The following is a 26,246-nucleotide window of genomic DNA, read 5'->3' as shown; positions in this document are numbered from 1 at the left end:
ACGCGAGCCTGTAGAGTAATAAGGGGGAAAGAACGCAAAAAAAAAGAATCCAAGAAAAGCAGCGAGCGATCACTTGCCCGGTTCGAGACCTCGATTATGGAAACACTCAAGATGTCAGGAAGGTCTGCCAGGGCGTCTATATACCCGAGGCTGGTCAACACACGGTGGATTTTCGAACTTACCCCCCCCACTCACCCTGTCAAGAGTCACGGCTGCTGAATGCTTTCGTCTCGCAGTCTTTTTCGAATGGTCTCGGGGACACGCGGGCGTGAGCGTACGTGAACCCCGATGCCGACACCCTCCAACACTACAGCCGTCCAGGGGAGGCTGGTGAACCTCATCTACATAGGAAATCCAAGGAGAAACAAACGCTAGATCAGATAACCACGAGAGCCTTCAAAAACGCACGCGTGTGCCAGGGATAACCAATAAAAAGAAGAAACAGAGTGCGCTCCCCGAAAAAAAGAATACCAACATCCATGCGCTCAAATAAACATTGGAGGGGGGAGAGGACACAGATCAGCATTGATAAGAGGAGTAGAGAGAGGGGGACTTGCGTACGCTCGCAGTGGGTACCGAGGTGGGGAAATGGGCAGAGAAGCCATGCGTGCAACACACACGCACTCACACGCGTGTTGCGGTATATCCCAAACATGTGTGCTACTCCATTGCATCTGTCAAAGCTGCATCGGTTTGATGAGAAGCCGCATCAACAACACCGGCACGAGGGGCCGCTCGTGGTGTAATGGCGTGCAGAGCAGAGGGTGGCAGAGAAAGGAAGACGTCGTGCAGAAAAGGCTTGTACCCTGCATTTTCTGGCACTGCCAAAAGCGCATCGAGATGTGCAAGAACGCGAATGAGCTCCATTGAGGCGGAGCCACTTTTCGACACCAGTTCTGTGGTGACATTCTCCGCCTGTCGAGCAGGTGCATGCGTCGATTCCTCGTGCGACATAAGGAGGAGGAGGAGGTTTGACTTGCGCATCAGCAGTACACAAAAAGCCAAATCGTACACGAAAATGGGGGCGAAAAGCTGGTGGAGTGACTCTACAGAGTGGAGGAGACTCGGTGAGGCATACAGCGCCGACTGCGCCACTGTCCACACCCTTGGATTCGTGCTGCCCAGCACACCAGGTAGCGCGGCGGCATGTGCAGCTTGCTGTTCCACTAGCCAGGTATACCACCCTGTGCCTGGGGTTGACCCCACGCTCAGTGAAAAGCCGCGAGGCAAGCCGAGCTCCTTGTGAAGACCATCAAAAATGTCGCACAGACACGGCATGAGGAAATGACGTCTTTCCTCTTCACCAACAGCATCGACCGTGGCAGCTGTAGAGGCAACGGGGGAAGAGGATGGCAGATGGACGGCCCGGAGGAACTCGACGACCGAGAAGGAAAAGGTCTCCATAAGCTTGGCCAGCTGAGTCACGTACCCCGTGCGCAGCAGTCGCAACGCTTCCCGGTGCACCGCATCAGGCAGTGCTTGATGCAGACGGAACATGTGATGCACGGCGACCTGGCGCTGTGTCTCCTCCGACACGCGCCCACTCTGTGTGGAGTTGCCGCGGGTGACGTCGAAAGCCAAGGTAGAGTACCCCTCTATCCGACGCAGCCCAGTGACGGAGTCGCGGCATAAACCGTTCTCGGCCTTGTCATTCCCATCCTGCGCTGTCGCAGCCGCCCCCGCGTCGTCGAGGATGGGACGTCTGAACGTGAGGTGGCGCAGCCACCGCGTCAAGAACCCTTCAGAAGAGCTAGCCGACTCCTCTGCGCCGCCACCACTGCCGCCGTAAAAGTCGAGACCGCCGGCCACTGGCATGCCGATCTCCTCCTCCAAAAGTGCCATGAAGCGCATGACGTCGTAGGCGGCGGTGTAATTACCATTTTCTACGGACAACACGAAAAGCTCCACGGCACACTGACTCGCCTGTTGGAGAGGTGTGACATCCTTGTCATTGTGGCCGAGGACGCTGCCACCGCTCTCCGTCACTGCCAGTCGATCAGAAGACTGCCCCGCCACTGCGTTGTAGCTCCCCATCATGATTATCCGAACCAAATGTACAGCCTCCGCGTAGCAGTGATGAGTGACGCACTCGTGGAACAAATCCATCGGCGTTCCGAGGAAGTCCAGGACCAAGTGCCAGCGTGTGAAATCGATCTTGCGCACGCACCCCACAACGATCGCATAAAACTCAGGATAGTTGCGCAGGAGGGAGATGGTCGCACGCACGGCGCTGCGTCGGCCCAATCCTGGCACTGCTGCCGGGGGCGATTCGTTTAGCGCTGTGTGCAGAAAGTAATCGAGCACCGCCGAAAACGTGTCGTTCAGCCGCATGCGCTCGAGCCAATGGAAGAGGCTTCGGTCCCAGATGAAGGCAATGACAGACTCGTCGACCTCGGCAGCCGCCTCCTCAAACCTGGAAGGTGGCGATGGTATGAGCCCGGCAGAGGAGGTGCTGACGTCTTGGCCATGGGAAACCCGCGGTGGTACGAAACTGCTTGGCATCGCCGTCAGCAGCAGCAGCGACAAGATCCGGTGGGCATAAAGGATGGGGCGCAACGCCAGTTGGGGTCGTGGGCTGGCTTGACCTACACTGGTGATCGCACCGGCGACGAAACGGTGGGAGCTTGGCCGCGGCGCGGACGTGTCCGTAGCGATGCCCAGCATGTACCCATCAAACGGAGAAGGGCAAAGAGGAAGGGACTCCGAGCACTGCGTTGCCGCCACCTCCATGCGGTAGGTAACGGAGGTCACCGTCTCCGCTGAACGGCACTCCGTCTCTAGCACCTGATACACGACGAGGCCTTGCTCCTCCTCGTGCGTTAGCAACACCACCCCGCGCACTGGTGCGGTGCGGTCCACCCAGCACCGAAACACAAAGCGCTTGTTGTCTGGGTCAACCTGTTCTGCGATCACCTCCATGTGCGGCAAACTGTTATTCGTTGACGTCAAGTCGTTGCTACCCCTGTCGGTGGCACCGATGAGAGCATGACCAGCCGCGTGCCGCTTCCCTCGAAGCCAAACGAGGGTGTGATCGCCACGTTTATGAAGCAGCAAGCTCAGCTCGCTCGGGGCTTGAGTGACATTCGGCAACTGGCGGTCGGGCTCATCGCGACGCAAGCACACTGGAATGACACAAAGGGGGTTGGAGAGCCCGTTGGTGAGAACCAGGCGCTGTACGGGCGTGAGGGCGACATACGGGCCAGGTGAAGACGACCTTGTGGCGGCATCGATGAAAATATCGTAGCGGAACACGTGCACCGTCTGGCTACAGTCCACAACTACTACAAAGCCGTCCCCTCGGTGATCCTGGTGAACGCAGGAAAGCTGTGCCGGCCTGCCATCGAGTTCCACGCGAGCCGCGGTGAGCGCCGGCGACAAGGTTGAGGCTGAGAAAACAGTCAGCTCAAAGCTCCTCGTGTCAGTCCGACGAGTCGGGACCACCGTCGCCACGTCCCGTAGCCATACCGGGTCAGCCACGCAGGTGATCGACTCCTCCACCTCCTTTGAGGCTACACTCCATGAGTGGCGCTCGCGGTTGAATATAGCGAGGCCGCGGCGACCGGCACAGACCAACCAGCTCCCATCACTCGACACTGCACCGTACGAGAGCGGATATTGTTCGCGCAGATAGTCGTCGGGCGGCAGCGCCGTCTCACACACACCCTGGGCGGTGGTTGCCTCTGAGACGGAGACCAAGTAAAGGGCATTGTCAGCCAGTAGGGCAAGCGGTGAGTGATTGCCGCTGGTGGGCCCAACCGTGTCCACAGTCAGCAGGCGAGATACCTGCGTCGAGAAGAAGCAGGTTTGGCGAGGAGCTGCCATCCACAGCCGCGTTCCGTCCGGCTTCCACGTAACGGCAGAGCAGCCCAGAGCCACCTCGTTTTCCTGCCAACAGGACAGGGGTGGGAAGCACGTCTTCCCGCTCCTCGCATCTGCCCCATTATTATTAAAGGAATGCGGAGAGTCCGTCACAGGCACTTGCGGAGTGCGTGAGAGAGAGGCATTGGCTGGCCCCGACAGGTGGCGAGTCACGACACCGCCACTGTAATGCACAAGAACCATGCCGTGCTTATAGAAGGCCACACAGAGCAACTCCTCAGAGGGCGACCACTCCATCCCAGCAATCAAGCCCAGCGACTGAGAGGTGGATGAGGCGACAGAAGGAAGCTTAAAAACAGCATCACTCACACCACGCAGACCCTTCCACAGGGGCTTCGGTCGCACAGCCAGAGTTGTGCCATCGATGCGCCGGCACGAAATCGCACCCCCCTGGGTGCACACCGCCAACAGAAAGTGGCGCACGTTGATCGCTACCATGCACGCAGACACGATCGGCGTCACACAACCCTGCAGTCCAACCTTCTCGTGAGTGAAATTCGTCCCGCAGGAGGTTCGGCACAGCAGTACGCTGCCGCTGGAAAAGACGAAGGAGAGCACCCTCAAGCGAGAGGCGAAGGTGGCGTGGAGGATGGTGCCGGACAACCGCTCCGCCCCAGCACTGCGCTGGCCAGCGGGGGCGGGGGCGCCGTTGGTGCACGGAAAGGGCCCAAACAAATGTTTCGAAGGTTGGCAACTCTGCGGCTTGACCTCCATAGAGGTTGTGTTAGTGACAGTGACCGCAGAGACGCTGCGCCCGTCGACGGCCGAGCCCTCTGTCTCCTTATTCTCGAGGGGTGCGGCAGTGTTTGGCACCTCGCTGTCTGGCAGTGGTGACGAGGTTGTTGCGGCGTCATTGGGGCAGAGCGACATCTGGTGACCTCGCACGGCGATACCAGGGGGGCGAATACCGGCCGATGATGACGCTGCCAAAACTGTGTGTTTCGTCGAGTCGAACATGGCGTCCAGAAAGGGCACCCCTGGGTTTCCATGATATGGGCGCTGCAGGGGATCTACGCGTGATAGGGGCGATGAAGACCGCCTAGAGACCCTCTTTGCTACCGAGGACAGAGAGCTGACAGGTGCCATGCCCGTCACCGCGAGGTCAGCTTCGCTGTCTGCGGCTGGTGAAAAGGTGCCCCCTACTTCCTGGGTGGTGCACTGAAACGTATGGCCACCTCCCTGGAGCCCAACAGTGGTCCACTGGTGAAGGATATCCTGCTTGTGCCACCCGACTACGTAGACGACACCAGCCGTAGTCGTCACCAAGAAGGCATAGAGGCCGGCGGCGACGGCAGACGTGACCAGCCCTGTCGCAATCGGCACTTCGCCTGAGTGGCACACGCGCGACGCCGAGTCTACGTGGTGCAGCTCCAACTTGTCTCGCTTTCGCTCGATAGTATGAAGGAAATCAGATGACGTCAAGTTAATGTCGGACTCAAAAAAGGCAATGTGTCGAGTAGAAACGACGGCGAGGTGAGTGCCCTGTTGACGCCACAGTACGTACAAGGCCGGGTTATCCGCAAGTGAGGTACCAGGTATGTTGAGTGAGGTTAAGTAGCTAATCTTTGGCCCCGCACTCCAAAAATGTATACGGAGTTGCGTGAGTACCGCCAAGATGGTGCCTTTGGGATTAACCGCCATAAACTGCACGTACTCGCCATCTTGGCAGGCGCCCTCGTGGCAGTGCACGCTCACGGAGCCACTGCACAGCTGCATTCGAGCCCAACGGTTTGGGTGGGGAAAGGGGGGCCAGAGAAACAATTCAATGTGAAGAGACAAATCACCTCCAGAAGTGGTAAAGCGAAGCGACACAAGACGAAGAGCGACGCAGAGGCGAGGGAGCACCGAGGTAAGACCAAACACCACAGAAAGGGTGGTTAATAAAAAAAAAGCAGCTGAGCGATTGTGCTATCCAAATGGGACTGGTGTGTCGGGTAGGTGAGTGAGAATGTGGGGGGGGGGGGGGGGAGGGGGAGAGGGAGATGTCAGTACTGTGGGGGTTCGATTCAAAAAGAAAATTTTGTATAAATGATGGAAAGGGAAGGGAAAGAACTAGTGGAAAGGCCCAGGCATGTGTGTAGACGGCACAAATCCGAAGAATAACACGGCCAGCGGTCACCCCCACACCACCTCGCAACAATTTCACTCAACACCACGACACCAATAAGTTGCACACAAAAAAAAACTGAGAAAAATGGTAGAGCAGGCGAAGGGGGCCAACGTGCGAGATATGAGAGACACACACACACGCCACCATCGGTGAACTGTGGGCGCACAGAGAGGGAGAGTACGGGAGGGTCGTGGAGGAATGAGGCTGCTTTTGGGAGCAGAGAGTCATCACCTCAGAGTTCATGCAGCATTGGGGATGAAAAGAGAAGTGCTCGACGGCATTGAGGCTCGAGATCTGCCGCCTCTGTTGCGATCCTACCACCACCACCTGGTACACCTTTGTTTTGCCAGCAAACATCGTCTATGCGCACAGACACGCGATGCATATCTATATATATATATATATATAGGGTGTCCATAATAGAAAACTTAGGCAAATGCCTGGCACAGGGTGGCGGCTGTACTTGAGTGTCCACGTGGTTAGGACTTGGCGATGTCTCTCTTGGCAGTGCCCTTGAATGTTGTTTTTATTATATATTTCTGTCCTCTTCGGGGAGGGGAAAGGGGAGGAAGCATATCGTAGCAGCGACTCGCCTGCACAGGCGCACGGCTTGCTGAACAAGACTTTCACAAAAAGACCCCAGCATGGCTTTTTTCATCGCGTCGACACACGAAATCAAAATGTGGGGGATGAAGAGAGCAGTGGGGGGGAACTACCATGCAGTACACACATACAAACACGTAGCCCTCAACTTTGCTCACTCTTCCGTTTCTTCTCTTCTTCACGACACACCACAAGATCGGCTGGGAGAGAGGTGGTAAATCTCATTATGGCTGGGCCGCCAGCTCACCATAGGGCAGAACTACTTTCCTTCCGACTGCTCTCGAGTCCCTGCCAAGCCGTTTCGGGCAGACGTATCACTGTTCAGACATCTTCATCAGTGGTGTGAAGTCAGCGCTTGCGCTACTAAAGACAGAACTGGCGACACCAGTGTCGTTACCGTGCTGCGACCGACGGCGCTTGTATCGCGCCTCGTTGACGTCGTCCAGTGCTGGCACGCCGAATTTCTTGTGTAAGTAGGCGAAGACATCCATGAGTACCGCCGTGATGGCCTCCATCTCGGCCTCATCGGGAAACTCTGCCTCCGGGGCACTCCAAAAAAACTGAAAAGCCGGCACTAACTCCCTGTTCGATGCGGTCACAATCATGTAGAGGATCGCTGAGCACAGCCGCTGCAACGACACCTTTGTGCACAGCGGCGCGACAAAGGAAAAGAGAAACACCCGTCGCACCGCCGTGCCAATCTCCTGCCGCGTGGCATCCTGTACCTTCCCCGCTTCAGCCAGAGTTTGCACCGATCGCAGAGTATCGGCAAGGGGGAAAATCCGAACAAAGTCGAAGTGGATTGTATCACAGAGCAAGAGCTCTACGTCCAGCACGCCACGGCACCACTGCTCCAGTTCGCCTGGAGCAGTAGTGGTGGAATCGAGGTCAAACGCCGCCTCCACAAGACGTGCCAGCCGTATGTGCGCGTGCTCCACTTTTGCAGCGAGAAAGACGCAGGTGGTGGCCAGCACGATCTCGTTGACTTTGCGCAGCCCGTGTGCAGCGACGAACTCGTGCCAGTAGCACAACGACGTGAGTAAAACACTCTCCGCGAGGCGAAACTTGCGCACGAGGTAGTCGGATATAACGAAGGCGGCCTGAGAAAGTCGAAAATAGCGACCCGTAAAGGAGGGTAGATAGGGTGCGGTGAAACCGGTAGACGCCGGTGAACTGTACACCGGCGACGAAGGGTTTGACAGCATCCCGAAGTGCAACGCAAGGACTCTTGTGCTGTCTGCTCCTGGGACAGGGGTGGCTAGAGGAGCGAGAGAAGAAGGGGGGGGGGGGGTGCCGCGTGTCACGGGTTCAAGAAAGCGCAAGCGGGTCGCTTGTCAAGAGTGACACAGGATCGCTTAGCCACTAGAGAGATCTCCAACCACGACTGCTGGCCTTCGGCTGTGCAATGCAAGAAGAGACGAGGACCGAACAGGGGAAATATATATATATATATGTACGGGTGTGAATGTTTCTTTTTTGCTTCCTCTGTCCGCGCCCCAAAAGCGCGTATGACCGTCTCTGCAGTTTCCTTCCTCCCCCCTGGGCACTCGTTTTCGCTCTCGTACCGTATTTAGGGGGCGAGGAGAGAGAAAGGGGGGGGAGTAGGACTTCCAGTTCACAAATTGCTGAAACAGGGCTCAAAAAGACGCTCGTACACATACGTGTACGTGTGTGTGTGTGTGTGCACGCGCACCAGTCCCAGGGACAAAAAGAAATGTGAACCATTTCGACGCAAGGGGGGAGAGAGAGGAGGGGAGAGAATAGAAAGACGGCTAAAGATGGTGTCATGACGTCCGCCACAAAAAAACAGGGCATGACCTGAAAGAAACATACACAGGAAATGACATCCTCCACCAAAAAAAAAGGAGCACAAAGGTGTACGAGGTCTACGGTGCGCAGTATAGAGGCGGCTCCTCACCACTCCACTGTGTACGGATTGGGATTGAAGCGTGAGTGATGGAATATAGCGATCTCTTTTGTCGGCAGGCTGTCGGCTGAGGACTACGTGCCAGACAAATTGAGATGTAACTGTATAGGTACATCTGAGCGCAAGTCCTCACATACATGCGTGGATTGTACATACAGGTGCTCCCCCGCCTCCTCACCTGTGTCTCCCTCAGAGGGAGAGGGGGGCTTGCTTCTTTTTTTTTCTTAGGGGCGGAAAGGTTTACGTTGGGAAATTGATGTGAAAGACAAATAATTAAAATGAGGAACAAAGAAATCAGTTCGCCTGACCCACGCACGCCTTTTTATTTTCATCTCGCACAAATGCACGCGTGTGCAAGGAGAGAAGGGAGGCACCCGATCCGACGAAAAGGCGGAGAGCAAAAGAGTGCGAACCTGAGAAAAAAAAAAGAGGGACGCAGCCAGCTGGCTTTTAAAATGGCAATGGAGGGCTCTGGTTACTTGTATTGCTTTTCTGCTTACTTCAGCGAATGCAGCCCGAAAAAATGTTTCGGGCGTGCGCGTGTGTCCATCAAGGAAAAGAACGTGACGCCGGGAAAAATGACTGGAGGGAGGAATGCGCGCCCACGCCGCACTCCTCCATACGCGTGCGCACAAGCACACCACCACGCTCGGAGGTTCCCACTCCAATAATGCTCTCACGCGCGCTAGCCGAAGACACAACTCACTTCGCCACTACTCCTCTCGCCGACTCACATCTACCGTCTCGCTCTCCCCCAGCTGGCAAGCGGAGCAATGATAAGGCGGGAGAGAACAAACAGCGGTGAAATAGGCGTGGAGAAGATACGCGACTTACTGGGGGACTCAATGAGGAGAGAGCAGGTGGGGAGGTTAGAGGAAGAGGTGAGGTGCGTGGGTACTTGTGCGCATGTGAGGAGGAGGGAGTTTAAAGCGACGTGAAAACCTGCTCTCTGCCAAAGCGTTTTAGGCACCGTGCATCTCCGAGGAGGTGGCAATAGTGATTTAGTGCGTATCCTGCTTGTGGTGGCGGTGAGCGGCGATGAGGACCTTGGCGACCTCCTGGCGAGAACGGAGCTTCTCCAAGGAGCGGGCAGACAGCGCCACACGCAGCTTGTGGCCGCGGAACTCGGTGCCGTTCTTCTCCTCCACGAACTTCTTCGCGGCAGCGGGGGAGTCGAGGTAGGCGTACACGAAGTTCTGGCGGTACATACGCAGGCGCAGAACCTTCAGACCAGAGAACAGCCCCATGACCTGCTCCTTCGTGACCGAAGGGCGGAAGATGGGGCTGATGAACACGCACGAGGAGTTCTCGTGGGCGTCCGCCTTGGGGCTGGTCTTGGCGGGAACCACCAGCACCGTCTGGCCGAGCACTTCCTTCTCGTTGAAGAGGTCAATGGCCTTCTTCACGGCGGCGGCGTTGTCGAAGAAGACGAGTGCGTAGCGGTGGCGGCGCAGCTGGACCTTGGACACGTTGCCGGCGGCTTGGAAGACCTTCTTGGCGTCGGCGACGGAGCCAGTGCCCCAGTTCTTCACGTACACGCCGTTGGATGAGCCGGAGGCGGGACGGGCAGCGGGAGCGACGGCCTTCGGCGCCGCCTTGGCGGCCGGCTTCGGGGCAGCAGCCTTCGGCGAGGGAGCCTTCGCGGCAGGCTTGGGCGCAGCCTTCGCGGCGGGCTTGGTGGACTTGGGGGCGGCCTTGGCGGGCATGTTGGCGAGTGAAGAGGTGTAGAAGGTGGGGATTTTTTTACTCGAAGGTCGAGGTGGTCGCTGGGAGCTGAAAGCTGTGTGAAGTCCGTTGTGTAGTAGACGCGACAGGGCAAAGAGGCGGAAAAGTCACCGACATAATCGTGTGTGTGTGTGTGTGTGTGTGTGTGTTTACATAGAAAAGAAAAGAGGCACGGAACCATCAAGTAAATTGATAAAGTTGAGGAAAAAGAAAGAGCATGAGGAAGGGTTGGAGGGTGCAATGTGAAGGTGCGCAGGTGCACAAACAGCTGAGGCACAAACGACAGATGTGAAAGACTCTCTGGGCACATCACCACCACCAGGACCATCAAAACGCAGGAGTGAATGAAGTGGAATCTGTCACGCACACACACACGCACACCCCACACACACACAACGACCGTTTTGCAACGCCTTTCCCCCCTTGTGCATAGGCCTTTTCCGATATGTTCCCTCTGCTGCATGTGTTTCGTTTCTTTTCGCCCCGCGCACAGAGCCGGTGCTGCAACATCCTGGTGTGGAACAAGCAAAAAGAACTCCCGAGAGCACGAAGTGCCGTCCAGCCCTTCATGCGGACTGTACCCCCCCAAAAAACAAAATGAGAAGCGTACAGGACAGATATACAGAGATACCGAGACTGAGAAAGTGTCACCGTGTACTTTCGCCATAGGGAGCGCAGGCCAGCATAACCACGTAGGGAAGATCCACCGTGCTGCTGTGAGAGACCCACTCCGTCCACATGTAGAAACACACCAGAGGCTGCAGGCCTTGCAGTGCCAAGGCAGACGCCTCGACACCGCTTACCTCGGCACAGTAAAGAGTTTTTGGCGCCATGAAAGACACTGTGAAGGGGGCAGACCCAACAGCCATTACACCGTCATTTCGAGGCGGAGGAGCCCGCACACACTCGTACGCGAAAGCGCGCCCAGCAATACCCACCAGCTTCACGGCGCACTCGCGCGCGCCCCAGTGCTGTGCAAGCACTACCGAAGCGTATGCGTCCGCCTCACTCACACACGGCGTCGGAAGGTGCTCCCACCACTCACCGCGAAGGCTTGCCCCCTTGCGCGAATTGGCCCTTACGCTGCACTCTCTCTCATCGGGCTCCCCCCCCTCATCCATGTCCTCTGACTGCTTTTTCTGAAGGCATGCCAAACCACGCCGCACATCCTCAGCAGACGCGGCCGTTGCGCACTGAGGCATCCACCGCTGGCCGAATTGGGGAAAGCGGCTTCGCACGCGGTGAATGTCTGCCACGCTGGCCACGTCAATGGCGTACGCAAATTCACCAGCCGTGGCAGCAGCCAACGTGGAGTGTGAGGCTCCCGGTTTTGTTCCATGGCCGAGTACACCTGGCAGCGAATTACGGACGCTGAAATATGAAGGGTCGGACAGCGAAACGGGCCATGCCACCGAAGCTGCAACCGAGTCCTCGTGCGTAATGCTCAAGCGGCAGCCGTGGAGCTTTGGTGCCATCTCGCGATGGTCTGTGAAGACGACAGCGGAGGCGCCTCTCTTTGCTTGAACGGCAGAACTTTCGCCCCGTGACAACGAGGCAATCGCTTTGGAGGCGGCAACACGAGAAAGCACAAAGGGCAGCTGATGTCTTGGATGAAGGCCACCGGCGGCTGCACTGAACGCTTCGCCCTCCGACGCACTGTACCCTGGTAACCCAGATGTGCAGAGGGAGAGAAGCGGGGGAATTTCTGGTGCTGGTGCGGTCAGCTTGCAAATGGCAACGGCCGCACGTGCGAAGCACGCCGGCAGACGTTGGATGTGGCACGACACATACGTGGCTCCTCTGCTACTTGGCCCCGGCATTCGAGAGGGAAATTTAGACGAACAGGAGAGAGGGAGGACGGAAAGTCCTCGCAACTCCCCAGATGTCTGTCGTGTCGCCGCACAAAGCGGGGGAGTGAGAGAGAGACGGTATAGATGTGGTTGCACACCGGAATCAGACGTGGAAGAGAAACGTGGGAGCAACGGACTGGAGGCGGGGAGGGTACGAACGCAAGCCAAACAGTATAGCAGCGCAGCACAGACAGTTGGGGGAGGGAAGGGTGGATCAAGTCCCACTTACCGCCAAGATGTCATAGCGCACTCTGTCTGAGAACCAGTTCGAAATTCACTTGAGTGAGTCAAAAAGGAAAAAAAAATGCTGCCAGGCGCAAGATGGTGCATGCACAACGTCGCAGCGCCCCTTTCCCCTTGCCACATGAAAAATGGCGAGAGAAATATGAGCCTCAGCCCACCCCTTCCTTCTACCACGCTTGACAAGCCCATGTCGAGGAGGAGGAGGAAGCGCTTGAGGCTCACGAAATGCCTCCTTCCCATTTGCGGCGATCGTGAAGAAGTAATTTTTTTGTTGTTGCTTTCTAGGCCCTCTTCTGTTAACATGCTCACTGTAAGTAAGCCATCGGCCATTGACAAGCGGAGCTGCACGCATGGGTGTGACTGGAGAGGGATGCGGAGAAACCCATGAAGACGTAGGCGAGATCAATGCACTGATGCCGTTGTGCCTAGGGCTGTAAGCACATGAGCGGGCCATACGCGGGGTAGCAGCGATAACTACTGAAGATGAATTTGGGGGCTTCTCCAGCAGCTAAATGCATCGATCTATCGCACACCCTGGCACGGGTGAGGCTACCTCTCTCCTTTGCTTGACCTCGCCTTTGGAACACACACACACACACACAGGGACATCCCCTTCCGGAGACCGGAGGCGAAGTTGATCCCTGTGGGGGACAACACCGAGAAGAGACGTGGAAAAGGCGTAAAAGACGCGACGCTATAAAGAGCCACTCTGACCTCCGGTATATCATGAAAGCACAACGATGGCATATGTACATCCAGGAAACGAAAAAAAAAGACAATACGCGACGAGAGCACCAGGGTGGATTAGAGAAAAAGGTCGGCAGAGAAAGCGTGTATGTTGAATAACCAACAAATCTGTAATGGAGGCGCAATACAGTGCGGAAGCACATGACGCAATCGGTAGAGGAAACATTCTAAAACAACAAACTTATGAGCAACGCAGGGGGAGAGCTCGTCTCCTCCACCTCTCCCCTTGTCTCTCGCACGCGCACCCTACGAAGCAGAGTGCTGAGAAGCCCGGCGCGCCTTCCACTGCTCGAAGCGATGCCATACATCCTCGCGCATCATGCCAGAGCTGCGGCGCCCCTGCTGATGCTGCTGTGTCCGCAGCTGGTTCGACACTTGATCCACAGCAGCGTGCATGTTTTTCTCCATCCGAAACGTGAAATAGTTCGTTGCGTGGCGACTGGAGGTGATGGTGCCAGGCACCTTCAGCTCCTCTGCATCACCGCCGTGAGCAACCGAGTCACTTTTGACGGGGTCGACACTAGAGTTCACATCAAAGAGCACATTCTCAATCTCCATCTCCATCTCTCTCAGAATATCGTCATCCGACTGTAAGAGCTCGGCGAGGGCACAAGACGGGGGGGGAAAAGATGCCTTCTCTTCTGGCAAAACCATGTTGGTGACATCTCGGCATCGACGGGTGAAGAACTCACCAGAAGAGCACGCTGCCGCACCCTCGAGCACCCTCACCGTCTCCGCCGCTGCCGCACTCGCAGCCTCGCTATTGTTGTCGCCACTGTCAGCACCATCCTCCACTCTGCTCTCTGCTAGTGCCTCCTGAGCGGCTGCTTGCGCAGCCGCTGTCACCGCAACGCGCTGCTCGTAGGCGTGGCGGTGTACCGTTTCGGTCACAGATAGGGCTTTGCGAGCCTCCTCGAAGATCTCCTCGGCGTCCCAGCGAGCATCCTGCTCCGCCTTTTCCAGAACAGTGCGGGCGGCCGCCTCCTCAGAATCCAAGGCGACGCGATCATCGCGGTCGCGACGGCGCCGCTGGGTCAGCTCCTCCAGCTCCTGGGCACGGCGCAGGTCAAAGCGCTGCGTCAGGCGATCCCGCAATTCCCGATGCTCCTCTCGCTGCTCGGTCAGCAGAGTTACGCATTGGGTAAGATGAACACGCTTTTCCTCACGGATGGCGGCGCGTTCGACCGTCTCGGCGGCGTCCCCGCCGCGACCCCACGCCTCCGTCACACGCCGCTCCTCTGGAAAGACCGGACGATCATCGAGGTACGTGAGAGCGGGCAGGTGCAAGATCATGTTACGTCGATAGTGACGCAAGCGGTGGGACAATCCGTTGCCTTGAAGGTAAATGACGCTGACCAGAGGGAGGCGCTGAAAGAACTGCGCGATGACGAGCGAATTCGGTTTACAGTGCGGAGCTAACGTACTCGAAGCAGGGGCAGGCACGATAGCGTCGACAATGCGAACATCGTCTTCGGCTGCTGTGCATCCCGAATCACCTGCGGCTCTCGTTGTAGCGGTGGTGGCAGAAGCGGTGGCGGCCCTGTCGGTGGGCTCACGGTCGGTCTCGATGCGGTTGAAGGACAAGTCGACGCTGGTGAGAGTTCCAGCTAACTGCCAGAGCTCCTCACAAACCTCAAGAGAGGTGAGCTGGTTGTGGGACGCCTGAAGTGTCTCCAGCAACGGGCTTCCTGCTGCAATGCCGCGCAGAGATGTGAGGTAGTTGTGCGAAACGTTCAGAACGCGCAGGCCATGGAGAGCCACCGTCAAGGACGTCAGCGACCGGATAAAGTTGTTCTGCACAAGGAGAGAAACAAGAGTGTCCTGTTGACCCTCTAAGCCGTTGAGCTCTGAAAGAGCATTCTGCTCCAGCCACAGCGCCTTAACATTCCGGTACGGCTCAAGGTTCTGGATCGTCGCGAACCCGCGGCAGTGAAGAAAGAGCTGATCGTTGAGGTGCGGCGCAGCGTAGCCGCCATTAGCCTTGCACGAGGCTACTATCGCGTCTGCAGTCATCTCCGCCATTCTTGCAAACTAATATCGCAGTCTTTGAGATGCGAGAAAGTGGGCGTGTAAAGGAGGGGGGCTGGTCGAAACACGATGGAAAAGTGGAAAAACGCGCTGCGCCTGTAGGACCAGGGAGAGAGTGCGGCAGACGACGAAGAGCCAGCAGAGGGATGCGCACTCGCAGAAACCTTGACACACACACACACACACGTTTGGGGAGGGGGGGTAGGAGAATTCTATGAGAACGCATGTACGTCACTTTTTTTGAAACGGCACCGCAATACGCGAGAGCGCTGATATCACTTAGCGTGACAGACACATACCTATACGGAGATACACGCACACACAACTCCCAAGTAAAACATGGATCAACATTAGAGGAGGAGTGAGACAGGAATACAAATAGGCATTCTATACGCCCGCAACGCGCAGACCGAGGGGCTGGTCCCCGACGACAGGCGTACAGCATGTGGTGGGGGCCTTGAGGGCCTCAGTTGTTGAGCAGGTCCCTGGAAGGGGACGTGTACTTTTTAACTGATGCGTGCCGGGTACGAGCAGCACACAATCCCGAGCGCTTAGCCACGGACGGAGGCGCACTTCATTAGCCGTCTCCTCTCTCTCTCTCTCTGCCAGCGCACCTGTGTCCCAGGCGAGTGAAATAGAATTGTTTGAAAGGGCCAAAGTCTGGATTTCCACACAACCCCCTGCACACGAACAACGCAAGGGACGGAGGGGAAACGAGTCAGTACCGACCAGTCCCCCTTTTCCACATGGCAAAAGCGGCGTAACGAAAAGCGCTTCGAGGAATCAAAGAGGAAAAAGGAAGGGAAGGCGTGTGGCGATCATGCGACGGCCTTAGCCGTGGAAGTTTTTGTACACGGACGGGTAAAAAGAAAATTTTTTCGACAACCCTTTTCCAATCGATCGCCTCCCCTTAGCGCTCTTCTTTTTTTTTCCATGTTCCACCGCGTGTTTGTTTTGGGGGCGTTGTTAAAGTCAAGTCACAGCCCCCCCCTCCCCCCCCCCTCGATCCCCCCTGTCCTGTTCTCTTATCGCTCTCCAGTCAACCCTTCCCTTGGTACTTCCCTTGCCTCCTCACGCCTTCATTGTGTGTGTGTGTGTATGTGTGTGTCAGCGCTCGAAGTTGGTGGCCTTTTCTGCACACACAGGAGGAGACACTTTACCATCGCTTCACCCTCACTGCCACATCAGCCACTGTCGACTTACACGAAAATGTGAAGCTGCAAGGTGGGCGAACGCCAGCGCTCTCCCCTTCAGACACACACACACACACACACAGGTTACCTAGCGAAAGAGAAGTCGGGGAACATAGGGAAAAAACAGCATGAGGGTGAGACGACGACGAATGGGATCCCAAAACTCTCGGAGAGTCAAACATGAAAAATGAAGAAAGGGAGGAGGGACGGGGAGGGGAGAGGAGAGGAGGGAGGGGGGAAGCGAAGGCGAAGGCGAAAAGAAGACCGCAGGGGGAAAAAACAAGAACAGGGAAACAACAGTAGAAAGGCAACCCACCACACACACACACACACACAAATGAACAGCGCATGCAAAACCACACATTCGTGGAGGTAAAAACAAGAAAAACAAATACAAAACCAACAGTCAATAACTGAGCACGAAAAAAGAGGAGGGAGGGGAGAGAGGGTAAACCGTGTCGATATCAGCTCCCATCGTCCAGGTCAACTCACGCGCACACACACACACACACCAACACGGACACATCCGGGTACACAATAGGGAGGCAAAAAAAAAAGAGGGAACGTGAGTGAAGATGAACCCCAAGAGAAGTAGCACACGCGCACGAGCGCCCTCCCCTCCCCCCCCCAAAGAAGGCCCGACATCATTCTAGTGAAGGTGAGTATGAAAGGTACACACACGCACTTTCGCACTGGTCGAATACAAACATTTTTTTCCCTTCATGCCTCCTACCATTACAAGAGCAATAAGGTTCAATTGCACTTGATGCGTGAATATCGTGTGAGCTCCGTCCCACAAGCCTAACTTTGAGCCCTCCTCTCTCTGCAGCGGCAGAGACTTCTTTTTCAGTGTCAAGGCACCCGCCGCCATCCAGCAAACGAAACGCACGCAGCAACAAGGCACCAAAAAGGAGCGGCAGGAGAGGCGGGGGCAAGAGAGTACGTGCCCCTCCCTCATATCCACATACACATACTCACTACAATAAACAGGCCAAGGAATCAAAAAGGGGGAAATACATGACAACATACGAGCGCGCACACACACACTCTCTCCCAATCTCGAACACCTGCGCATACAACATCCTTTCTGTTCTTATCCTATCGGGCCATACCTGCGCCCTTCGGTCTTTTCCTCTTTTTCCTTGTATGCGAGCGCGCACAAATACACGCACGCAGGCGCACTAGAAAAAAAAAGTCATGCGCGGCTGAGGCCCACACTCACGAACCCGCCCAAAGGGCAAAATATCGCACCCAAATGGTGACCCTGTGTCCTGCCGTGCCCTATATGCTACCAGTGGGCATCGTGTAACCCTGCGGGTCGACGTCTGTCGTCATCTGTGACACCTGCTGCACACGATCGAACACGCTGTCCAGCATGGTACGCAAATCAGCGTAGCTCACAACCAACACAGTGCTGCTGGTGTCCGTGCCGATCAGCTGGATTGTCTCATCAGAGCCGATGTCCAGCTTGTTTAGGCAATGGTATACGTGGCCCCAGTCTACGTTCACTCGGTTCTGCTCATCGACTTGATTGAACAAGAACTGATTGAAAAGGCGTAGAACGTACCGCTGATTTTCTGAAGTGTACTCATGCACCTCGGACGGTGACTCGAGAGCGAAGCTCAGTTTGATAAGCAGGCGCATTACGCGACCGTTGTGCATCTCCTTTTGGCATTGGGACATGAGGAAGTCTGTGTGTCCCTCTTGGTGGCCCACCTCCATCGACATGCGCTCACCGAGAGCGTGGCACAGCTGCGCAGAGTCGGCGTGCCCTTCGAGACATGTTTTAATGAGCTCCCAGAAACTCTGCGAGAACCCGGGAAGGGGCTGCTTGTTCGTGAAAGTCTCCAGCTTGACGTTGAGGTTCCGAGACGCCAGCTGGAAGAGAATGAAGCCGAGGGCCTGGATGTCTTGTTTCATCAGGATATGCTGCTGCACCGTGGTGCAGCGGGGCTCTAGCAGGTCTGTCAGACCCAGACCGGTGAAGTAGAACCTCCCGGTAGTCTCGACGTAAATGAATTTGGACCAGTGCAATCCGTGCAAAGGGATGAGGGTCTCGTGAAAAGAACGGAGAAGACCTACGAGTTGGCAGGTGAAGGACCACAGCAGCCCCTCTGTCGCGCGGCGACCCTCGGTAAAGAAGGCCTCCTGTAAACTCTTCGCTCCTGCGATGTAGCGGTACTCCATAATAACATCGGTGCTGCCCATCACAAACTCCTCTGTGGCGAAGAGGTTTGTTAACGGGACGAGGTTGGGGTGCCGGTACTGCCGCAGTGCTTCTTTAACCACCACACACTCCTCCTCCTTCACTGGCACGTTCACTAGCCGACGCAGGAGAATGTCTTTGCCTGTGTACCGAGCACTCGTCTGGTAGATTTGCATGCGCACCTTGGGCATCATCACGCTCGCCTTCGGCTCCGGCTCCAGGTTGTAAATGGTGGTGTACATGGAGAATTTTGACGACGTGACGTGTGTAACCGGGCGACGCGGCCGCGTCGAGTGCGGGGTAGTTAGCGAGTTGCGCACAGATGGAGACATGAAGAGGCTACTTATGGGAGTGTAGGGCGTCGCAGGGAACGGGTCCGCCGCCATGGAGAGGCTGCCGTTGGTCCGGTACACGTCCATGTGGTGCTGCGGACTGTAGAGAGAGTGGGGCGACGCGAACGTCGGCGACATCATTTGTGCTCCATTCTCAACTCCTGGGAGGGTGCCAGTGACCGGGTTCATGTCTTGACGCTCGCCGCTCACGGGGGCTCTGGTGTTGCTGCTACTGCCTGAATAACTGAAAATGGGGTCGTGTAGGCCAAAACTTGTGCTCGCGAGAGGTTGCCGGCCACCGCCCAGCATTACACAACACCTCTTTTTTTATTTCACCGCTGCTGGCTCACGCTCTCCACTACCGCGGACTCACCACAGCAGAGGGCGAAGAGGGAAAGAGGGGGGAGGAGGAGGAGGGGGGGAGGCCACAGCTCACAACGCACAAGAACGTGCACGCACAGCTCAAAGGAAAGGAAGAGGAACGCGAAGGAGAAAAAAAAGACAAAAGGGTGAGTGAAAAAGCAGAAAAACAGCCTTTGGTTACCGCTGTGGGCGTCAGCTCATGCACAAACACAAATATGCATGAATGTCTATGCATATATATATATATATGCATGCACACACACGCACACACACGACAGACACACAGAACGCACCAAAACACACACACACACGCTCGCTCGCTCGAAGGAGAGCACAACAGGCTAGCACGTGTATTTCTAAAAACGCCGCCCTGCTCAACGCAGAGAGAGAGAGGGGGAAGGGTGCATAAAAACGTATGGGCACCATACGCGCGCGTTAGGGTGGGGATGTGTTTTGCATGCACGTTTGCATGAGCAATACGCAGGAGGCAGTGACGTAATTGCGTGGTTAGTCCAATGCGAACAAAGGAATGGGTAAAAAAAAAAGATGCCAAGAAAAACGCGGGCGTCAAGAAACCAGAGAGATGTCGAGTGCATTTGGTAAAGGAGAAAAAGGAGGAGGGAGTCCCCAAGTGAGAGGCCTCCGTGGCCCTCCTCAACTCTAAAAACAGAGGTGCAACAGAGAACCGCACAGAGGGGGGGGGGAGGGGGGAGGGGGAGAAGAGGCGCAGCCACCTGCCCATCCATTCACGAATAGGAGCTCTCCCCCCTTGACATGCAAAGGCGCACAAAGACGAGAGCACACGCGCAAGAATCGCACGGAAATGTGAAAACAAAATTGCATATGTATAAATATTTTTTTTGAAGGTCCTTCGTGGTCGCCCAGTAGACTGTTCGAAACGGCACAGCTGCGTATGTGGCTCAGCAACAGTCAGCCGGAGACACGTACACCAACAAACCCACACCCGCTTAGACACCCCGGGGAGTCCCGCACAAATAGCAGCAGCGGAAGTCACCCTTGGGAGTGGGCCACCTCACAGAGAGATACCAGCATTCTGACCCTTTGTCAGGACGCAACTTCTCCTCCTGCCCTCAGTCTACCGCACATGAGTCAAACAAAACACTCTACCCTCCCCTCCGGTCTATTGCCGTTTCGTCGCGCCGTGCAGAGCCGGGGCACACGTGCAATGTATAGCAGTGCCCAAATCGGGCATCTGCGCACGGCACCTCACTCAAACGGCACACACACACACCGCCTCGTTGGTCCTCCCCCAGATTCGCTCTCCTCATGCCGCTCGCAACACGACGCATCCCTTGCGGGAGGGCTCAGACCCACCACCACCACAACCAGTCGGTAGTGAGGGCCGGGGTGAGATGCGCTCCAGTCACGTCAACACCTTGCCCACCACTTGGAGGATACGAAGGCGTGCACGCTCGCGGCTCGCTTCGGTGTAGCACAATCTCAGGGCGTGATTGCCGACATGCGTAGCGATCACTGACCCTCGCTTGCCCCCCTCCCCTCAACCCCCGTACGCGATAGGTTCTCGACCCTGTCAGAAGCAGAAGTGATTCACCATTGGTAGGAAGAGAGGAGGGGAGGGGGAGGCGGGTTACCTGGATCCCCAGACACACACTGTGACATGTGTGTGTGTAGTAAACCCTTTACACATTGAGGTGCCTTATTCAGGGCGTCGATTCGCCTCACACCAAAAATGCAACGCTACTTCCGAGAATGCTTTCCACCTACTGCAGATTTCTCTTTTCGGGCATCTACGCCTTTTCCGCCTGTCGCCTTTCGTTTCACTGAGACTGGCACTGCTACAAGTGCGCTGTCTGTCATGCGCACATTTTTTACACTGGCCCCGCGTACGAAACACTCGCGCGACTTCCAGAATGACTTGCCATCGGCATTAGTACGAGTGCACTGCTTGATGACCACGTTCATTGCGCGATCGGTGCGCATAACAGTGCCATTCACCGTCTCCCCATCGGCAAGTTCGATGGAAACATCCTTGCCTCGGCAGTTACGCAATATCTCTATAGGAGTTATGGGTCGGCGTGCGTAGCTCATTCTTATCGGGTTGTGTGTGTGTGTGTGTGTGTGTTAAAAGAGGAACCACACAGAAGGGAAAATATCCGTCAAGGAGGTACCTCTCTCGACACCTGCGAACGCGCTCAAGAGTGCATGCGCGCCGGTGGGGAGAGGGGGGGGGGAAGATAGCGCGGGAAAGAAACACAGGGAGAACAGGGGAGGCTAAGTAGTAAAGGCAAAATAAAAGAGAGACACGATCCCGTTCGCAAAGCCCAGAGGGGTTTGAGACACAAGGAAGATGTAACACGCATATTGGAGCTGGCGCATGGCACCTTGGTGATCGTTGAAAGAGGTGGACAACATTGACCAATCAGTGTTGATGAATAGCACTCCCGATGCCGTCTTCATCGCAACCGAGGAAAATAAAACCGGATGGAGGCACCCCCCCCCAGCCATCATCTCGCACACTTGGGAGGGGGGAGGGTTCTGCCAAGCAAGGAAACCCCCTCGGACTCGAGTGTCACTATGAAAAAAAAAATCCCCTAGCGCAGACTCGGTATGGTCCATCGAGGAATTCATGTGTGTTCCTCTGACTGTGTTGCGTTTTCCGGATGACCATTTCAAGTGTACAATTATGCGGCGATTCGAGAATTACGGCATCTCCCCCGCGCAGGGCGAATAGGAGACAAGAGAAAATAGTAGGGATGAAGCAATACAGCTCTCCTGCATGATAACAAACTGAGGAGATGGGGGGAGCAAGAAAGGGAGAGAGACGACGGTTTGGATCAGGTCCAGAGCCCTCAATCAGCAAAAAAGCGACGAGCGTCTCTCCTTGGCATCCTCTTATTCCGCTGGATTCTTGACCCCCCCCCCTCGCGTGTGTGCGTGTGCGTGTGTGTGTGTGTGAGTGTGTGTGTGTGTGTGTGTTTTGCTGCTTCAGATACAAAAGTGACCGGTGAGAACAATGCGGCAGCGGCATTGAGAGACGTCTCCGCTTGCCAACGCGACGACCAAGGCCACCCATCTTCAACCAACCCCTCTGATTCCTTCACCAGTGGCGCCCCCCCTTTTCCTTCTCATCCTCTCCTACGCGGCCAGCTCACTTGCTTGACAAATTGCATCCCACGAAAGAGAAAGACACACACACACACGCGCGCGTTCAGCGGCCTTCCTGGACCTCGTTAGCAATGTCGCGCAACGCTGGGAATATGGCAGCCATGTTCTCTAGATCCACTTCACCTAGATAGGAGAAGATGAGCAGCTTTGCAATACGAGGAAAACAACGGAAGCAGCGCAATCGGGTTAGTCGCGTGCGTTCCTCTTCCACCGGGGCTCCGGCCGCAATGCACAACGAGCGCAGCAGGTGAAGAGAGCGAAAACTCTTGTAGTTGATGGCTCTTTCACCATCAAAGCCCCAAAAAACTTTTTTGCACGTGGGGCATTCGGTGAAGTCGTCGTAAATCTCGTAGATCTTTCCCACGACGCGGCCGCGCACGTCCCTCTTCTCAACTGAGATAAGCAGATCGTTGCACGTCACGCAACGACGAAAAACGCGCTTCACATCGTACGTCAGTCCCGCCTGCTGAATGAGCCCTATCATTGTGCGATTAAAGTCGCTGCTCCGCCGCTGCTGAGCGAAGAGGCACAGCAGCTCGACGTCTGCCTTACCGCTGTCCTCCGAGTATATGGACTCCCCATCCGAGTCGTACATCACGACGTGACGCACAGCACCTGCCAGCGTCTTTGATGCATCACACCGGTTGACGCGCACACGGTGGTTGTGCACGTGCACGCTATTCAGGAGTGGCCGACTGAATGTCACGAGTGTTCGATTCTCAGCGCAGGCCGTGGCGATGAGGTGAGCCTGAGGAACGTCGCGCGAGCAGAGCGTGTCGTAGCCTAGTAAACGGAAGTACTTGGCCACTCTGTTCATGCTAAAATCCATTATGAAGCGGGGCTCTTCACCCACGCTGTGCAGGGAAGTGGAACATGTCATTACACATGGCATGACGACCAACTGCTTCAGACTGGGAGTCCCTAGCACAATAGCGGGCAGTGCGTCGTCACTGTCAAGTTGACAGCCGTAGGAGGATTCCTCCTTCGGCAGCTGCGTGGGAAAAAAGAGAAGAAAAAAGAGTTACACCTGCCACACCGCTTTCATGTGTCAACAGCCTGTGTGCAGGGCTGGGTGGGGGGAGACGGTTAAAGAAAACACCGTGACACCACCCTCATTAGTCGGTTTATTTTAGCCCACTTTTATGTGGTCCCTCGGAACGGCTGGGGAGAGGGAGGGAGGGGCGAAATCGATGATGCGGTCACAACGCACCAAAAAATGAAACACACGATAATATGAAACCGCACACCCGTGGTGGGAAAAGAGAGCGAAGGAGGTGTTGAGATGAGCGTGAAAGAAAAACATTCATTCCACGGAGCTGAAGAGGTTATGTGGGGAACATACATTAATGTAGGTGCGGCGTAGAGGAAGTCAGAAGAAGCGAAACAGTCGCAGCGCAAGGCACGAGACTCTGCCTGTCCCGAGGAAGAAAGACGAAGCCTCTCGACTGCCACATTCGAGCGGCGAATCACAAACACAGAGGTAGCGAGTCAGAGTGCAAGAGCATGTCTTTCCTCCTCTCCACGCGCATCTTCGCTGATGTCCTTCCCTCCCCCCCCGCTCCATCATCCCCCTGTTGACTTCAAGCGGAGAATAAGCCGCTCACGCGGGGAGAGAAAAGGAAACGACTCATTCGCTCACAAACTCACGGCCGAGAGGTGAAGCGCGGTGGGGGTGGTAAAAATGATTCCCTCTCTTTTGTGTGTATGTATGTGTGTGGAGAGGGGAGGGGAGGGGAGGGGAGGGGGTGCGCGGAGCTTCACGTTAGCCGCTCCTAGCTCGGTTGAACAATTCCAAGTTCATAATTTGTTCGGCCACATGCCTAAATAGTTTCATTTTTTGTCCCTCTCTGTTACCTCCCACACCTGTGCCTGTGGGTCGCCCGCGACAGCAATGTGCGGGTGCGCGGGCGGTGCACTGAAGTGTCGTGGAGGTCTGAGCGACAAAGACGCCAGCTAAAACCGCGCCTCGCCACTCAGAAGTGATGGTTAAAAACATGAAGTGGTGTTCGAACAGCTTGCTGGAGTGCACGCGCACGGTCGCAACGGAGAGAACGGAACAATACAAACGTCACCAGGGGATCTGGAGGCACATGACACAAAAAGTGTCCTTCGGAGAAGGAAGAGAGAGAGGGAAAAAAAAAAAGAAAGGCATGATGAGTGAGGAAGGGTCAGATACGCACATGCATACATGCATATTGGTGCACTGACATGGAAATCGGTGAGAGGTCAAAGAGATAGCGGAGGCCAGTTTCATGGGGTGAAAAAAAAAAGGGAGAGAAAAATCGAAAATGTGATAGAGCGGCTCAGACAAGCGAAGGCCTGAAAAGATAACGAAGGAGCGGGAGGGGGGAGGGGGGAGACACACGCTCAACACAGACAGAGAGCGAGCGAGCGAGCGAGCGAGACAGAAAGCGTGAACGCGCGTGAAAAAAAAAAAGAAAAACAGTCCAATGAAGAAAATGCCTCAAACAAGCAAGCAAAGACGCGTCAAGCGAAAAGAGTAGCTGTTAGAAGACTGGCACTTCCCCCCTCGCACCGCCCCTTCCCCTCCCATGTTCATCCTTTCATCTGAACACTAAAAAAGGGGGTGGCGGGACCAGCCTGAAGCACACAAGACTTGAAAGACGACTAAAAATAAAATAAAGACGTGTGTTGATAGAGACACACGCGCGCATAACGCGCACCACATAAACATGCGCACAAAAAAAAAACCAGCGGCGAAAAGAAAAAAACGAAGGGGGTAAATGCAAAAAAAAAAGAAAAGAAGTAGTATGGAGACGAGAAGTACGCAAGAAAAAAATGCATCACTGAACCCAACAAAACGCCGCCGCACTCATGGCACCTCGAACACCAAATACGAACAACGTCCGAGTATACATGCAGGCATACACACACCTACATCAATACATACATACACTGCAAGGACATGTATGCGTGCATGTATGTGAGGAGGAGGTTGGCTTGTTGGGTAAAAAAAGAGAGAGAAAATGACTCGGTACGTTGGCTTGAACTTGTCATCCATCATCGAAAAAGGAGTCCCACAGAGCCGAAGCACCTGGAACGTGGGGGAGAAAGAGCAGGAAAAGAAACCGAACGAAAGAAAAATGGGAGAGTGTCAAAATAACGTTCAGAGTGTCCTTCTATCACGAGCACCTTGACAACTCCATATGCGAGCAACCACAGACTAAGAGCAAAAAGCTCGCGTACATATCCGATGAGTCGTCGACACAGTTCGACGTGAGTTTGTCCAAACGTGGTCATGGCTACGACTCTCTCTGGCACAGCGCCAGCCCACACACCATCAGCCGACACGAAGTACGCTATGTTACTCGAGGGCGGGGGCAGGGGGGCAGCGGCAGACTCTCGGTCTCTCAATGATGAGGGGTGGGGGTAGAGAGAGGTATGAGGCCCTGATGTCGAGGTAAGGAGATTGGAATCACCAGGAAGTTTCATGAACAACAGAAAACCAAAACCAAAAAAAAAACGCTGGAGAGCACCAAAAAAAAAATCGCAAAGCGGCGTAATTCGACTCCAGCGACCCCGGCGGCGTTCATCTTGATCAGCAATGCACCTGTCAAACAACCGGCGCCCCGAAGCAGAAAAATAAAAAATGTGCTTCCAGAGAGTCAGACCAACCACGCCTGTTGGAATACGAGTAGTGTGCACCGCACAGCATGTAGCCCGAAGCCCACATACACCTTGGAAATTACAGAATTTGCATATCAATCTGGGAAATCTAAGTGAATTTGGGTGTATGCGATTCAGCAGAGAACAACTGTCTTGGGAAAGGCCGCCAGAGCTCCTACTGATGTCGGGCACTTTTTATTTTTCCGTTTCTCTGATTGAAGCGCGCACTGCGTCATATCCGCATATGATGTCCACAGAGAGAGAGA

The 26,246-nt window shown here is 55.4% G+C and overlaps 8 protein-coding genes across 8 annotated transcripts; all 8 read right to left on the bottom strand.

The window, feature by feature from the left end:
• Positions 1–660: 660 nt before the first annotated feature.
• Positions 661–5,595, bottom strand: JKF63_02439 (uncharacterized protein; the record flags this gene model as incomplete). Its single annotated transcript, XM_067898464.1, has 1 exon — positions 661–5,595. The coding sequence occupies one exon, from the start codon at positions 5,593–5,595 to the stop codon at positions 661–663; it is 4,935 nt and encodes a 1,644-aa protein (XP_067754621.1).
• A 1,311-nt stretch (positions 5,596–6,906) lies between these two features.
• On the bottom strand, positions 6,907–7,797 carry JKF63_02438 (uncharacterized protein; the record flags this gene model as incomplete). Its single annotated transcript, XM_067898463.1, has 1 exon — positions 6,907–7,797. One exon carries the CDS (start codon positions 7,795–7,797, stop codon positions 6,907–6,909), a length of 891 nt encoding a protein of 296 aa, XP_067754620.1.
• A 1,723-nt stretch (positions 7,798–9,520) lies between these two features.
• Positions 9,521–10,225, bottom strand: JKF63_02437 (uncharacterized protein; the record flags this gene model as incomplete). Its single annotated transcript, XM_067898462.1, has 1 exon — positions 9,521–10,225. One exon carries the CDS (start codon positions 10,223–10,225, stop codon positions 9,521–9,523), a length of 705 nt encoding a protein of 234 aa, XP_067754619.1.
• A 666-nt stretch (positions 10,226–10,891) lies between these two features.
• On the bottom strand, positions 10,892–12,064 carry JKF63_02436 (uncharacterized protein; the record flags this gene model as incomplete). Its single annotated transcript, XM_067898461.1, has 1 exon — positions 10,892–12,064. One exon carries the CDS (start codon positions 12,062–12,064, stop codon positions 10,892–10,894), a length of 1,173 nt encoding a protein of 390 aa, XP_067754618.1.
• A 1,266-nt stretch (positions 12,065–13,330) lies between these two features.
• On the bottom strand, positions 13,331–15,106 carry JKF63_02435 (uncharacterized protein; the record flags this gene model as incomplete). The annotated part of the gene is made up of 1 exon (XM_067898460.1): positions 13,331–15,106. One exon carries the CDS (start codon positions 15,104–15,106, stop codon positions 13,331–13,333), a length of 1,776 nt encoding a protein of 591 aa, XP_067754617.1.
• A 2,480-nt stretch (positions 15,107–17,586) lies between these two features.
• Positions 17,587–19,152, bottom strand: JKF63_02434 (uncharacterized protein; the record flags this gene model as incomplete). Its single annotated transcript, XM_067898459.1, has 1 exon — positions 17,587–19,152. The coding sequence occupies one exon, from the start codon at positions 19,150–19,152 to the stop codon at positions 17,587–17,589; it is 1,566 nt and encodes a 521-aa protein (XP_067754616.1).
• A 1,773-nt stretch (positions 19,153–20,925) lies between these two features.
• On the bottom strand, positions 20,926–21,276 carry JKF63_02433 (uncharacterized protein; the record flags this gene model as incomplete). Its single annotated transcript, XM_067898458.1, has 1 exon — positions 20,926–21,276. One exon carries the CDS (start codon positions 21,274–21,276, stop codon positions 20,926–20,928), a length of 351 nt encoding a protein of 116 aa, XP_067754615.1.
• A 1,120-nt stretch (positions 21,277–22,396) lies between these two features.
• On the bottom strand, positions 22,397–23,245 carry JKF63_02432 (uncharacterized protein; the record flags this gene model as incomplete). The annotated part of the gene is made up of 1 exon (XM_067898457.1): positions 22,397–23,245. One exon carries the CDS (start codon positions 23,243–23,245, stop codon positions 22,397–22,399), a length of 849 nt encoding a protein of 282 aa, XP_067754614.1.
• Positions 23,246–26,246: the final 3,001 nt, after the last annotated feature.

This window comes from Porcisia hertigi, chromosome 32 (genome assembly GCF_017918235.1).
Source record: "Porcisia hertigi strain C119 chromosome 32, whole genome shotgun sequence".
In the NCBI taxonomy this organism is placed as follows: domain Eukaryota; phylum Euglenozoa; class Kinetoplastea; order Trypanosomatida; family Trypanosomatidae; genus Porcisia; species Porcisia hertigi.
This window is presented reverse-complemented; position numbering and strand designations above follow the sequence as displayed.